This window comes from Kogia breviceps, chromosome 5 (genome assembly GCF_026419965.1).
Source record: "Kogia breviceps isolate mKogBre1 chromosome 5, mKogBre1 haplotype 1, whole genome shotgun sequence".
Taxonomy (NCBI): domain Eukaryota; kingdom Metazoa; phylum Chordata; class Mammalia; order Artiodactyla; family Physeteridae; genus Kogia; species Kogia breviceps.
Window position 1 is genome coordinate 137,559,830 of NC_081314.1, and position 15,174 is coordinate 137,575,003.

The 15,174-nt window shown below is 42.0% G+C and overlaps 1 protein-coding gene across 20 annotated transcripts in view; it reads right to left on the reverse strand.

The window, feature by feature from the left end:
• SYNJ1 (synaptojanin 1) overlaps nucleotides 1–15,174 on the reverse strand; it is an 88,353-nt gene that overhangs the window by 4,870 nt on the left and 68,309 nt on the right. For 3 of the 20 annotated variants that reach the window (XM_067035016.1, XM_067035017.1, XM_067035015.1), the window contains 9 exons: nucleotides 11,811–12,020; nucleotides 10,349–10,492; nucleotides 9,754–9,792; nucleotides 7,968–8,015; nucleotides 6,638–6,676; nucleotides 6,436–6,506; nucleotides 4,671–4,779; nucleotides 4,203–4,402; nucleotides 591–614 (listed from right to left, as the gene is read on the reverse strand). In XM_067035016.1, coding sequence (XP_066891117.1) covers nucleotides 594–614; nucleotides 4,203–4,402; nucleotides 4,671–4,779; nucleotides 6,436–6,506; nucleotides 6,638–6,676; nucleotides 7,968–8,015; nucleotides 9,754–9,792; nucleotides 10,349–10,492; nucleotides 11,811–12,020 — 881 coding nt within the window. In that variant the 3' untranslated portion in view covers nucleotides 591–593. Of the gene's footprint in view, nucleotides 1–590; nucleotides 615–4,202; nucleotides 4,403–4,670; nucleotides 4,780–6,435; nucleotides 6,507–6,637; nucleotides 6,677–7,967; nucleotides 8,016–9,753; nucleotides 9,793–10,348; nucleotides 10,508–11,810; nucleotides 12,021–15,174 lie in introns of all 20 variants that reach the window. The other 17 variants (XM_067035022.1, XM_067035021.1, XM_067035019.1 and 14 more) reach the window with 9 other exon arrangements.

Genomic DNA, 15,174 nt, shown 5'->3' on the forward strand with positions numbered 1-15,174 from the left:
ACACCATCATTCATTGCATTAGAATTAATTTATATACATCTAAGCGGGATTTGTGATGATTAATGACGATGGTATTTTTACAGAGAAGGGTGTTGGAAAGGCCCTTCAACAATCCTGCTACGTTAACTTTCATCTTTGTAAATCATCAATTCTTCCTTACGAAAAAGAATTGTGCCACTAAAATTATTTTTTTTTTTAATTTCCCAAAAGAAATCTAAGAAAAAATATTGAATTTTGTATTTATGTAATTATGCCATTGTTAAAACCAAGAACCTTTTTCGTTTTGCCAGATACACTTCTATATACCTAAAGCTTACCTTCTGGAAGTTAAACTTCTTAGTCTTGTTAATTTTTGTAAAAAACAAAGCAAAAAAAAATGGGAAAGCATTAGCAAGAACTAAAATGGTTCCTAAAAATTCAAAATACTAAGCAAAAAAAGCAGGTTTTATGGTATGATAATAGAATTTATTAATGTGGACAGGTGGTTTTTAAAATGAGTGAAAATTTAGATGTATGAAGCAAAGGATTCATACATCTAATGTGCTAAGACGGATGAAAAGCACATATAAGATTGAGAAATAATCCAATACCTGTTACCCTGACGGTTGCTCCTGCTTTGAGAAAGGGAACACAGACATCAAAGGAAAGAGTTAGGAGGACAATCGGAGACCAACCAACAACCCTAACAATTCAGCCTTCAAAACACTTTTATTTCTATATTATATACAAAATCCAAGAGCAGTGATATTTGCAGGTTGCAGCATAAGATCAAGAGACAATTCCAATTTCTTGTGTCATTTGGAATGAAAACTGTATTGTTGAATCAGTATTCAAACTTTAATTTTGTCTGAGGTTGATTACTAACTAGTTCAAAGTGGTTATTGGAAAAATAATATCCCAAACAGGGTTTGGAAGCCCTAAAATATGTGAAGCAGCCTGTTATGGAGGAAATGTTTGTGTTGCCCCCCACCCCAAATTCATATGTTGAAAGCCCTAACCCACAAAGTGATGGTCTTTGGAGATGGGGCCTTTGGGAGGTATAACTGGGGTTAAGACGAGGTCATGGGAGTGGGGCCCTCACAATGGAATTAGCACCCTTAGGCGGAGACACACCAGAGGGCTTTGCTCTTTTTCTCCTCGTGCAAGCACCGAGGAAAGGCCATGTGAGCACACAGCAAGAAGGCAGCTGTCTGCAAGCCAGGAAAACAGCCCAGAACCCAACCACGGTGGCATCTTGAGCTCCGACTTCCAGCCTCCAGAACTGTGAGAAAACGAATTTCTACTGTTTGAGCCACCCAGTTTATGGTATTTTGTTACGGCAGCCCCAGAAGAGTAGGACACAGCCTTAAGATAGTCTGTGGGTTTATCATCATTAGAGAAAATGTACAAAATGGCATCACTTTGCAAAAAAGTGAACAACGGTATTTCACAAATGGTCAGGATCCAGGCTTGTTCTATATTGCTCAGGTTTTCTGAAGGGTGACACTATCATTAATTCACTTCATAATTTATGAGCTGGAAGGTACAACAAGGTAAGAAACTGGATCCTATTTTTGTTGTTTAAAAATGAGATCATAATCTTTTCATAATGTAGCAGTACTTTAAAAAAAATTACAGTATTCTCAAGGAACAGTTTGAGCAAATCTTCCCCAATATTTAAAGCTCACCTTATTTTAAAATACCAAAGCTCACTTTGACAATTTAGAGAGACACCATTCTAAAATATATTAAGTATTACTAGAGTTTCCTGCCTATGAAACATGAGACTCCTGAACTTAATGCTTTCCTGATGATCTTGATGTATCAGCTTTGGCACAGGATAGGAAATAGGAATGGGCTTATACTAAGGTACACGGGGATGGTATTCAATTGATCCAGAATGCTGAGATTTTCTACTTGGTCTCTTCCCTCACTGTGAGTAGTCACGTTAATAGTATAGCCATGATGCTGTTATTTTACTTCTCACTGGCTTCCTGACTTCTGGTTTTTAGCTGATAATCAGATGACTAATGTTGGAAGTCAGGGAGGTGAGGCACTTTCACATTTCGTAAAGGATATATAACATGTTGTATAATCATATGAATTAGAAGAATCTTTTCTATATAGAATTATAGAATCAAAGGACACTTAAATAGTAATAAAAAGTAAAGCTGGGTCATGTGTGTTTTTATGTTTCAAATACCTTATAGATTTTTCGCAGAACTGATAAAGACTTGTAAAAATTACTAAGTGTTCAATTCTAAGACTATTTCATATTATTACCAAAATATCAAATGTCATATTTTACTATCTCATCCTTTTCACCTTATAGCCACTACAGAAGATTTAAAAATTTTTAAATGTCTATTATTTTTTGAGTAGGTATTATTCTTATGGTTCAAAGTTCAAAAGGCACAAAAGGTAAAATACTTCCCTTTCCTTCTGGCCCCTCAGCATTGTAAGCTCCAAGGAGGAAACTAATAACCACTTTGTGATCCTTCACAAAGACAGTCTACACATGAAACAAGACCCCACTCCCCCAAAAGAAAAGTGTGTCTGTGTATATAATGTGCAGAGGAATTTGGTATCAGTGATTGAGGCAAAAAGAAGGTTTAAAACAAACATCTTTCATAGTTTTGATGAAGAGAATACAAGAGTCAAGAACACAATCTACCGAGCCACATACAAAGCATGGGCTTGCTGTCTGTCACCAAATTACCACACCCATTCCAATGAAAATCAGAAAGCAAAACAAGTTGAAAAATGACCTAAGAAAATGATACATGGCAGTCATTGGAATATTCGTCCTGTAGTACTTCTGTGTCATAAGATGACTTTCTACTGAGAATTGCAATCTTACTTGAAGTGTGTTCTCTCTGAAGTTGTTCAGAGTACCATACCTACTTTCAATACTGAAAACATTTATAGAGTTTTAGGAATCAGGGTTCACTTTTACTATGAAATTCATGATCACTTTCTGTCCTAAAACAGTCATACAAAGCTCTAAGATACGGCTACTTTGAAAGTTTCTTGCCCTCCAATTACATTAAAAAAAAAATACAGGGCTTCCCTGGTGGCGCAGTGGTTGAGAATCCGCCTGCCGATGCAGGGGACACGGGTTCGTGCCCCGGTCCGGGAAGATCCCACGTGCCGCGGAGCGGCTGGGCCCGTGAGCCGTGGCCGCTGGGCCTGCGCGTCCGGAGCCTGTGCTCCGCAATGGGAGAGGCCACAGCAGTGAGAGGCCCGCGTACCACAAAAAAAAACAAAAACAAAAACAATAGTACCCCTCACAAGAAAAATTCATGATGCACTAAAAGCCGATTGGCAGAGAGAAAATCATGGATATTTATTGTTGGAAGGATTTCTACAATTATTAGACATCTTCAGCATCCTCACCAGTGCAATGGCACTGTTTTCTGTGTGACACTCATGAGGTAACATTATTTTGATGGTTTTTACTTTGGTGAATAAGCCTGCTGCTGCACGCCCCAAACTTCTAAACTGACCCAATAGTGTCTGAAACTGTCAGAGATCCCTGAGGAAGCCTGGAGCCAGCTCCACCCCGGCAAAGCGCCAGCTGTGCGGCACCTGGAGGAATAACAGGATGACTGGAAATGAACTCTACTGCCAATGGCCAGGACTGATCTGACTGCCTCTCTCTCCAGGAAGTAAAAGCCGAAACTAATTTATTAACTGTGAGCAATAAGAAAATAAATGATTATTGTCCATCCTAATTCATTAACTATCCAAAGTAAATTATGCATTAAAAAAACAGAAAGTCACCAACACTTTAAACATTAACAAGATAAAACAGCCTGGGAGCTGCTTGGAATTCCTTAAAGACCCCTAACCTAACCTAGGGTCACTCTCTGAGAACCCTTGATCCAGGCCACAGGTCAGACAGACAGACAAAAACCCCAAACCTCAAACAGCCAAACCATGCATCTGTTGTGTAACTGGTTTGAGATGTCCCATGACATTCGCCTGTTGAAGTCATATCTGAACATGCTATTACTACCAAAAGACGAACAGTTTTTAAAAGTGAACCTCATATTTGCTTATTTCTTAAGCTAATAATTAAAATAAGCATGTTCGAAGACTATACCAAAGGCATCAAATATCCCTCAATAAGAAAAGAAAAACAGAAAAACAACAAAACAAAAACTAAGGCAAAAGCCGCACAGAAGCGTCCAGACGATGACCTGCCGGCTGGCGGGACTTACCTGCGGCTGCACCGACGGCTCGGAAGGCAAGTTGTGGGAGGACCGGCTCCGAGGGGGCGGCTGCGGGGCGGCCGGAGGCGTAGGCGTGGCCACCGGGACCAGAGGCTCCCGCATCGGCTGAACCAGCGGCGGCGCGGCCAGAGAAGGCTGCACGGGAGGGGCGGCCTGAGGCTTCAGTGGTTCAGGAAGAAGAGCTGGCCCTAAAAAAAGGCATTTCCAGATGTTAGGTGCTTTCTAGAAAAGCACTTTTTATCCTTCCTTCCTTTAGTGAAATGTAAGGGATTCTCGTCCCTGTCCCGCCCACCCCTGGCCCCAAGTAGCCTCATTTCTTGTGGCATAAAGAAAGACAGAAGGCTATCCCAATTTGAGTAAGTTGTAAAAAGCGAGAGACTGCAGAAAAGAAAAGAAAAAGAAAAAGAAAAAGGGAAAGAGTACAGACGGCACTGCTGCTTCTAATACAGGGCCTACCTTTGAGCACTTCTGATGGTTTGCTTTGGCTTTCAGGAGTCAGTCTTCCAGCAGACACCCGAGCATGGCTCTGGGGGGCGCTGATCACTCCGGCACGGGGTGGAATAATCTGAAAGTGGAAAACGTAACCGTTGAGATATTTACTTATTTTCAACAGATAAGATTTGGTGGAAATATCTGCTTTTGCATCTCATCTCATTTCCTCAGCCTCTTGTCATTTTAATGTCTCTCTATTTATAGCCACATCGTCAATACGTTTTAAAAATCTTCCTTTTTATTTTCCACTATTTACTATGTGCCAGGCGCTGTGTTAATTAAGCACTGTGTAGGCATTTCCATTTCATTGTCCAAATGGCCCTCAGAGGTAGGTATTCTTTTATCATGTCTGTTATAAATGAAGATGAAGAAATGTATACAACTTTCCCAAAGCCACAGAGCTAGAAAGTGGAGCCGGGAGCCAGACTCAGGTCCGACCCGCTGCAGGGCCGTGCTCTTCATCCTGTGCAATGCTGCCTTAACGGGCGACAGGGATGGTATCACAGGTCATGAGGACGTGGAGAGGGACATACACTGTGTAACTGAGTGGCTTATGAAGAACCATGCCGAGGTCTTTTTTTTAAAACACAGATGTAAAACCTCCTGAGTGGCTTACTCGACATGCTAAAATAAATACACTGGAAGACACACTGGTGAAAAATGTCTTTTCTGTTTTCACACGTTTGCTGAAGACTTTAAGCCCCCAATACTCCTTATTTTAAGCAAAATGTGAATGTTGTTATGAATGTTATCTCACAAAATTCTGACTTTCCTTCCCTATTCTTACAGTATTAAATAAAGAAAGTACTTTGTGCGAAGTGGTAGAATCGATGGATAGCAATTTCCCCTTCTTTGGAAAAAAGGAGAGTGGGTAGTGGCTCTCTTTAGGTATATTCCACTGACATTTTACTTTGGAGTGTGATGTTATATGTAGAAAAAGGCCTTTAGGTTGGATGTTAAATAGAAAGCTACAAGAGAAAGAACGAAGTATTTCCATCTTATAAATCTTATGAGGATTTCTTAGAAATTAAAAGTAGTTTCATCAGCAGAAGCTTCTTCATTTCCAGTTACAGTCACAGTTCCCACTTCTTACTCTTCAGCTGGAGGCCTCCCCACAGTCCCAGGCTCCACTAGACTGAGCCTGGTTTCTGTTTTCTTTTTTTTCCCCTTTAAGTTACTTGTTCTATCCCAGAAAAAGCTTTCACTTGGGTGAATAAGAGGATAATTCTGTGTGTAAGAGAACATTGATAAACGCGCAGAAAACCCCAGATTCACAACACAGGGAAAAGCACTGCGATGCCATCTGCGCTCCTGCTTTTGAGACCTTTAGAACCAGTTTTAGCTGACCCACTATCATAAACGGGTTTTCTGAAATCTAATTTTAAAATCCTTCTGATTGAAGAATTACCCAGATAATATAAAAAGCTGCCCCAAAACATCACTTCCTCATATAGAGATTCTAAGATAGTTATGTAGCGACTGTAATTACTTAATTGTATCACTTTTATTCAAATAAGGAAGTATGTTTCGTTACTTTTGAAGAGGATGTTAAAATACTCTTAGGGTCGAAAGGTACCTTGGAGAGCGTCAAGTGCAATTCCCCATTTTAGAGTTGAGGAAACTGGGGCCTTCATGGGCCCCATGATTTCTTCAAGATAACACATGTCATTAGCCGCAAACTGGGACCTAGAACCTAGACATCCCGGCTCCCAGGCGAGGTGCTGCCTACCGGTCTGGCTGTACTGTACCCAGCAGGTCCTGGGCCTGTGAGTCCTGTTTGAGGTGAAGGCTGGCTGCGTCCTGCAACAAAGACATCGCACCATGTATTTCAGTTTTTTTAAAAAAGAAAGAAACAAGAAACCATGTACTTATATCCCAAGTGTCTATTCATGGTCCAGTTTTAAGGTTAAGCTGAATTCAAGTGTTTTTACCTATATTATCTTTCCGTGTCGTTCCAGGGCTTTTGGGTGCTTTGAAGCAGGAAGGAAAAAAAAATTAGTCGTAAGTAAATAATCAAGCCATATTGCATAACATTGGCTGGCTGTTCTGTTTCATTACCAGCAGAAATGGGGGCATGAGGTGGAAACAGAAGTACTTTGCTTTAGATAATGATGAAGGGTATTATCAGCTCTGAAGGAAATATCCCCCAAAAGAGAAAAATTAGGATACTGAGAGTGACATTCATGGGAGCCAGCTTAGCACTTGGCCTGATACCTCATTCAGAAGGTCACTTTTAAGGTGACTATCCCGACAGAGCTCTCTCCTGTGAACCTTGAAAACACGTGGTCAGCTTAGGGGGATGGTCAGCAGATGCAGCCCCGCTGTCTCCCAGAGCTTGGTGGACAAACAGCTCTGGAGCAGACAGACGGCACTACATTTTCCGAGTCGCACCAAGAGGCACCTAATGGCACTGCTTCAGGGCTTCACGCTGTAGATGTCATTACGGATAAAGGAATCTCACTATGAGATCTGTGGGATTTCTATAGCAAACTCCTATGATGAAGGTAGAAGACAGGAGGCACGACTTATTACCAACTATCTGCCTTATGCAAGACAATGTTAAACTATGGTCCAAACTCATCAGAAAGGTAGTAAAAGGATGAAATGAAATAAACTACTTTGGGGGCCAAAAGGAGTAGGGGGCACTATTGAGGCCTGCATCTCATATTTATTCTTTTTGAAAGGAAATTCATTCAAGTGTGATTGCTGTATGAAATCCATCAGCTTTTTAAGAACTATAATCTCAAGGAATGGCTTCTAGTTTTTATAGCCTTTTATGCAAATTTAGTTCAGCGTCATTACACATTAAAACATTTCTGTTATCTGAAATCATCCAAAAAATACTATATTCTTGGACCTGAATTAATAAGGTTTAATTACAATTATTAATTTTTAAAACTCTGGAGTTAGTATAGTACATTTCTAAGCATTTGACTTATTCTGAAAAGAATTTTGAAGGCATTCTTCTTAAAATAACATTGTACAATAATTTCACATCCAAAGGATATATGAAATATATACAACACAGAGTGCAAAACAACATGAGAATTGTGGGGAAATTAAATGGACAGCCGTTAGAAACTATATACAATACAGAGTGGAAAGAGAAAAAAAATACAAAGTTACAAGGTATACATAAGGATGGGAGGGGGAGCTTACAGTTGGACCAAGAAAAGATTTGGTATGCCTTTAAACACTGGAGGGGCTGACATTTAGAAATAAGACGAGAGATCCATTTCTATGATGCAAAAGTCTTGTTACCTTCCATCTCTCGCCTAGCTACCCCAGGACTGGGAGGGGCTCCAATACCTTTTTAGAGAAAGAACAGAAGCTGTATATTGTTCAGGGCCCGTAGCACAGAATGAAAGGCAGGCACACAAAACAATTTCTGAGTTAATCTTACTTTTGCAAAAAAGTTCTTTCACTGTTTTAAATGTCTTCAAAGATATCAATACAAACCAAAGTGACTTTAGATGCCTGGCCCAAACCTGAGTCTGGCCCTTTCCACAGTTAGAATGAAAGAGAAGGACAGTTTGCTTTTTATATCTGACATTACTAGTAGTAGGGAATTGAAAAATAGGTGTAATGAAAGCCTTTGCTTTATGATCATCTCTTTCTTTATATTCAGAGTTAAATCACTAAGAAAAGCTCCAATATTTGCCAGTCAAAAAGGAACAAAAATCTTAAAGTTCTAATTTCATATGAAATCTCTGAGACTATATTAGTCTCTTAGGAGTTAGTTTTCAATGCATTATTTAAAAAAAAAAAAACTAAAAGTACGGTAATTACTTTCTCTCAGCTTATTGCCTTCAAGCAGCTATTGGTTTATAGGGTTAAAAAAAATACACTGCGAACATTGTCTACAAAAGAATTGTGAAGAGAAGCGATTTTTAAAAATTAAATCAGATTTCTAAGTAAGCCACTGAGTTGCTAACATGTATAACTTTTCACAAATTTATTTATTTAACAACTTATTTTCTATAGATTATTTTCCTAATTAAAGGAGAAAATAAATAAAAGTCTATTATAACTATAAATAAAAGCACAATTTTGAAACGGGAAAAATTAATGTTTTCTGTAAGTCAATGGAAAAGTTATACTCCAGCAGTATCTTGCAGAAGCTGCCGTGCTGAAGTAACTTTGCTACCCTTATTAAACAAAGTCATTAAAATCTACACACAGCAAAGTCAATCTGTAACAACACATGAGTCGGTGTCCGCAATGTCCTTAGGCAGCTAGAGTAGAAAGAGATCAACTGCAGGTGTATAGTGAGCCTTAATGATATTAAAACTGGATTTGTAAAAGCTCTTCTGTGGGACTGAGGTATCTTGCCTCAGCCTTTCCTGAGAATTAGATTAAATAAGCTTGTCAAATGTATACCTCCAACTACGCTCTGTGAGAGTTCTCATGTAAACCAAGTAAACTACACGTTTAACAAAAAGTGACCCATGTGTTAGTAGGAATTTCCTTACTGAAATATATAAAAGAAAATTGTTCTTACATTTTAAAAATGAGGCATGAATGTTATGACAAGTTATGATAAAGCCATGCAAAATGAAAGCTATATTTCAGATAATTATTTTAACTTCAAATTGCATTTCTAGGACACTTTGCTAACCCACAGGCTATTGGCAAGGGAATGTACTAGAGCTCTAATACAATCTAATATAATCAAATACTTGGGAAACATTCTAGATTCACTGTGCCTGAATCACTTTTGAAAGTAGTATGATTTGGGGGAATTAAATCTTTGTAACCAAATTGACTGTATTTGTTAAGAAAAAGTGTATCAGGCCTTGATGAGTAATTCACCTCTATCTGGGAAATGGAAGCTCTTGTTAATTCTATTCACTAATAAAACCAAGCTCTAATCTTTTACTTAACAGGGATATAATGGAAGTTTGGAGCTATTTTTAACTTGGCATATAAATGTCATTCATTTGGACTTTTATCAAACAAACCTAAAATGTCTTTCAGTTATAGGAATCAAACTCCAAAAAAATTAATGAACCAAGATCCATACATTATAACAAATATAAATGGTTACCTCCAAATTCTTTTCTAGTAGGTGCAGGACTCCTAGACCCTTATGGTTCATAAGAGAATGTGCAGCAGAAAGGAAACGACATTAAATAAAGAACTGAAATGTCAAGGATTTACTAATAGTAGTCACGATGTCAAATATCATGTAGAAACCAGATATTCATGTTCTGGCGCTATAGAAAAGCTATTATGTAACGCAAATGCTTCTAAATAGAAACAACATTATACTTATTTTAAAAGAACATTTAAACAAATATATAAAACTTTATAGTAAATAAGTATATGTATGTTCTTCAGTTCTAATCATGCATTTTATAGAAATCAGTACAACCCCATTAGCAAAAACAAAACAAACCCTTCTCTCACACTTGGAAAAGGTCAGCTCTGAAAACATGTTACAGGAATCTAGTTGAGAAACAATATTTTTCCCTGTTCTGTCACACCCACCACATTTTTTAGAGAAAAACTGAGGAAGTAGCACCAGTGACAGAAAAACAGTAAAATCTAGAAGCTAGAAGTTCGAAACATGCAAAACATTTGTAAACAGAGTGGAGGGAGGTTTTAAATCGAGCAAAAAAGGAAATAGAATGGTTCGTTACCTGCAGGCGGAGGCGGTCTTTGTGGGGGCGCTGGACGCGCAGGAGGAGCAACCGGGCGGGGAGGGGGAGGCCGCCTGGGTTCCAGGGGCTGGGAAGAATCCTTCTGCTGCAGTTGTGCTGCTAGCAGAGTGTCAACAGGAGAACCTACCGAAGAAGTACCTGAGGTAAGAGGATCACGTTCCAGGTGGATGTGAGCACAGAGGTACTTTCTATACACGAATGATAAATTAGTTTACTAATTTTTAAATTTGTACTACGGTGTAATGACACACATTTCTGGTATCAATAACATACGCAGTTCTGCTACTACATTACCCTTTGGTACCATGAGAGCAATCAGGCTAGCTCTCTGTGGACTTCTTACCCAGGCCCCAGGTGCTGAAGGGGATTTATCGAGCGGCCCTATTAAGACAGCACAAAGGGGGCTTCCCTGGTGGCGCAGTGGTTAAGAACCCGCCTGCCAATGCAGGGGACATGGGTTCGAGCCCTGGTCCAGGAAGATCCCACATGCCGTGGAGCAACTAAGCCCTTGCGCCACAACTACTGAGCCTGTGCTCTAGAGCCCACGAGCCGCAACTACCGAGCCCGCGAGCTGCAACTACCGAGCCCGCGTGCCGCAACTACTGAAGCCCACGTGTCTAGAGCCTGTGCTCCACAACAAAAGAAGCCCGCGCACCGCAAAGAAGAATAGCCCCTGCTCGCTGCAACTAGAGAAAGCCCGTGCACGACAACGAAGATCCAAGGCACCCGAAAAAAAAAGAGACAGTGGTTATATTATTTTTAAAAAAAGATGGCATGAAGTACTGTGTGAGTTAAGTCATTTGCAGTCTACCGGCCAATAGAGAGAAGAAAAAGAAAAGGGTGTCTCTTCTCTCTATACCCTGGCTTATCTTGAATTTACTGAATGAAGCCAGTCCTCTAAGAGTAGCATGGGCGAGCTAGAGAAGTTTATGAAATGGAAGGTATTTTCTGAAGACATTGGTTAGCATGGAACAGTGCTAAACCACGTAACGTAACAACCGCCAGAGACCAATCTTCCAACTTTGGAGGAGTCATGACTATCAAGTTGAATTCAAAAAATGTATCTTGCCTCTTTCTGCTTCATATTACAATTTAGGTAATATACAGATGGAGAGTTAAGCCCGAATAGTTATGGGTTCTGACTATAACGATAGAAAATAATCAATGAAAAGGTATGGACAAGGCTGGCCACATAGAAAAAGAACTAGGAAAAATTCTCTTCTAGTGACAGTGATGAGTATCCCTTCCATTTAGGGCTTACCATCTGAGAAGTTTCCTCTTTTGTATGCACAGAAAACATGCTACACTTTAGCCTATGGATATGAAAGTTAAAACAAAAATGGGTCTCCAAAGGAGCGGCGAAGGCATCAGAGGCTTAAGCACCTAAAATCAAACGCATCAGCCAGGGCAAGTCATACAAAACTTTAAGTAAAATACGCACTTTGTGAAGCTGGGTGCCCAGGTGTTCTTGATGGGGCTCGGCTTGGTCTCACGGGAAGGGAAGGCACAGGCCCCTCTGATATGGTGGGTGACTGGCAGGGGCTGGTCCGGGGTGAAGAACTTGGGGAAGCACCAGGGCCCGAGCTGGAAGACGGCTGGAGATGCTGAGGAAGGAGCTCCTCTATCTCAGCACTGTAGTCATCAACGTCACCTGAGAAAGCGCAAGAGGGCGGCCAAGTCACCACCACGTTAACTCTCTCAGCGACTGTTTTTCACCAACCTAGGCGTTAAGGGGTCATATACATAAAGTAAACACGTTTAACATTATGACACTGCAGACATATACAGGTTAAGCGTGTGGGCACATATAAAAATTTTATACGTATAAAAGCGGAATTAGCGCAAACGCTCTTATGGGAAATGTAACTGAAGATAGTCTTCTGTTTCAGGGCAACAGGAGGCCAGTGTGACTAACGCCTGGAGCTGGGCTGACTCCACAGCTTTCAATATTCCACTGAGCAGCTGCCTCAGCGCTGGCTGACTCGGAAGCTTAATGCTCTCCCTCCAAACCTTCCTTCTCGCCAATGGCACCGCCCGCGCCCCAGTGCCCTCAACTCGGGTCCTGCCCTTGCAGGAGACAGGCTCTCACGCAGTCACACACCTTCCCCAGAAGTCTCCTCGCTACTCTGTCCCCCTACTCCCCCAACCTGACATATACACAACAGGGGGGAGTTGGTTCTCCCCTGAGGTCTCCTCCTCACCTCCTCTCTCCTTAGGGTTGGGAAGTGGGGTCAGGGTGCCCCTTGCAACCCAATTCCAATTGCAGAACTCAATCTTCCAACCCTGAACAAAAAGGCCTATTTCTTTGAGGCTGTGCCATCACGAATGTACGTAGCAGCCTCAACCCCCGCTCGCTGCCGTAATCTCCAGCCTCCATCCTTCTGGTCTCTTGAACCCATTCATCGAGGACTAAGGAGAGAGCAAGCTGGTAAGCCGGGTCCTACCATCTTTCTGGGCGACATCGAAGTCCACGTGGTCAGCCCATCAACAACCTGAGGTCTTTTCCCTGCTGACGCTCTTCTCCACTCCTGACACATATGCCCCTTGGAACTGCAGTACCTCTGAAACAGTGAACTCAGAACACTGCACTCTGACCACCACTTCCCAGACTCTCACTCTTGCCCTCAGTTACTCTTTCCTCTTTTGACTTCACCAGGATCCAGGCCTTTGACTTTGCGTCTCTGCATCTGTCTTCACGCCCTCCGGTTCCTCCCCTCCTGCGCTATTCTTCCATCGCGCCTGCATCAATTCCCCTGTCTAACCTCTCCATAACTGCGCACCTGGGCTGCTGGGTGCTGCGGCCAGAGACCACCACGTGGCCCCCAGTGACTGAAGCCATGTGAACTCTGTGGTTTGCAGCCTCATCTGGGCTCCCAGGGCTGCCCGGTAATTCCACAATTTCCTGGCTGGCTCTCCCTCTGACCCCTTCTCAGGAGCTCTGTCTTGAACTTTCTCAATTCTCCTGAAACCATGAGTTGCCCCACTCCTTAAACTTCACAGAGGAAAGGGAAGTCTTAAGATGGGACCCCCTCTCTTCAACGACCTGGCCCCCAGCTGGAGCCTAACCACGTGCGGATGGAAACAGAGGGGCTCTGCCCAGCCCCGTTTTCCCGGGGGAAACACGTTTGACCGTGTTCTGGGGCTCACCCTGCCCGGCCCCTCCCCAGTGGCGTCGGCCCTTTCCATCAGCACTACGCGTTCTCAAGCGTCCCCATTTCAAACGAACACTCCCTGGAGCAGCTGCCTTCCTCTCTCTTTCCCCCGCCTTAGCCAAACTTCTGCAAAGAGTTGCCTACAGACACGCTCTGCACGTCTTCGCCTTGCATCCACACCCCGATTTACCACCATCTGGCTTCTTCACTCCACTGAAATCACTCTCCTGAATGTCACCAACAGCTTCCTCCCCTGGGACTAAACCCAAAGGGCAGGCTGTGGTGCTCACTTCTCCTTCTTGCCACAGACCACTCTCCCTTGTTATCTTTTCTGTCCTTGACTTTTTAGGCGGCTATATCCTCCTGGCTCTTTGACAGCTCTGGCTCTTTCTTCTCATTTTCCTTTTATGGGCAGCCTTCTTCTGTCTGTCCTTGAAGTCTGCATTTCTGTTTGATCCCGGGACCAGTCCTCTCCCGTCTCTATCTCACCCTCCTGGCCAAGCTAATAAAAACGCATGGCCTTAAACTGTCATCAGAGCCACCTGGTGGGCCCAGAGCTGTCTGCTGAGCGCCAGGCCCACACACCCACGGCCTACATCTGGGCCTGATGGGCCCTACAGACACCTCAGACTCAACATATTCAAAACCAAATCCACCTCCCATCCACACCCACCCCTCCTGCACAAGCATACTTGCATCGTCTACTTAGATCCTTTTTGTCCCCTGACAAAAAGGGGACATTCCTTCTTCCTGGTTCACGCCTTTCTATCCTCTTTAATCTAATTCTCACTCAGTCTTCAGACTTTCGATTTCAGTTTCTCTGGGAGAACTCCCCCGACTTCCCAACTCTAGGTCAGGCAGCTGCCCCATGAACTACCGCAGCATCGTTCGCCAGTGCATTGACGTCACGTGATTACAACTGCCTGCTTACTTGTTTGTAACACCAACTGAGCTGTGAGTTTGGGGAGAGCAAGGATGACATCTGTTGAATTTCCAGCACCTAGCAGGTACCTGGCACATGAAAGGTACTACATAAACGTGTGGACCAAGTAAACAAATGAACAGTGAAATGTGAAAGGGAGACGATCTTCTGAGGCGTTCAACTCTTAAATGCATTATCTAGACATACAGGGTATCACAATATGATGCATTGTCATTTTATAAACTAAGGTATGCATTTTAATGGAAAATATGCTAAAATAATATAGCAGATATATAGCATTAAAAAGCAAATGCATTTCTTAATCACGTTTAAGGAAATTACTATAGCGAGATAATCTGTCCCGAACTCCAAACTTGAAGTGATTACATTTATATGGCTGGGTTCACTTTCAAATGCATGTGTTCCTAACCGCTTTGAGAATCTTTTAAAATTACTTTGAAATATTATCCTCTTTGGAACAGGCTTGTGGTGGCCAAGGGGGAGGGGAGTGGGGGAGGGACCGATTGGGAATTTGGGACTAGCAGATGCAAGCTATTACATGTAGGATGGGTAAACAACAAGGTCCTACTGTACAGCACAGGGAACTGTATTCAATATTGTGATAAACCATAATGGAAAAGAATATGAAAAAGAATGTATGTATGTATATGTAGATGTGTGTGTGTGTGTGTGTGTGCAGGGAACTGTATTCAATATTGTGATAAACCATA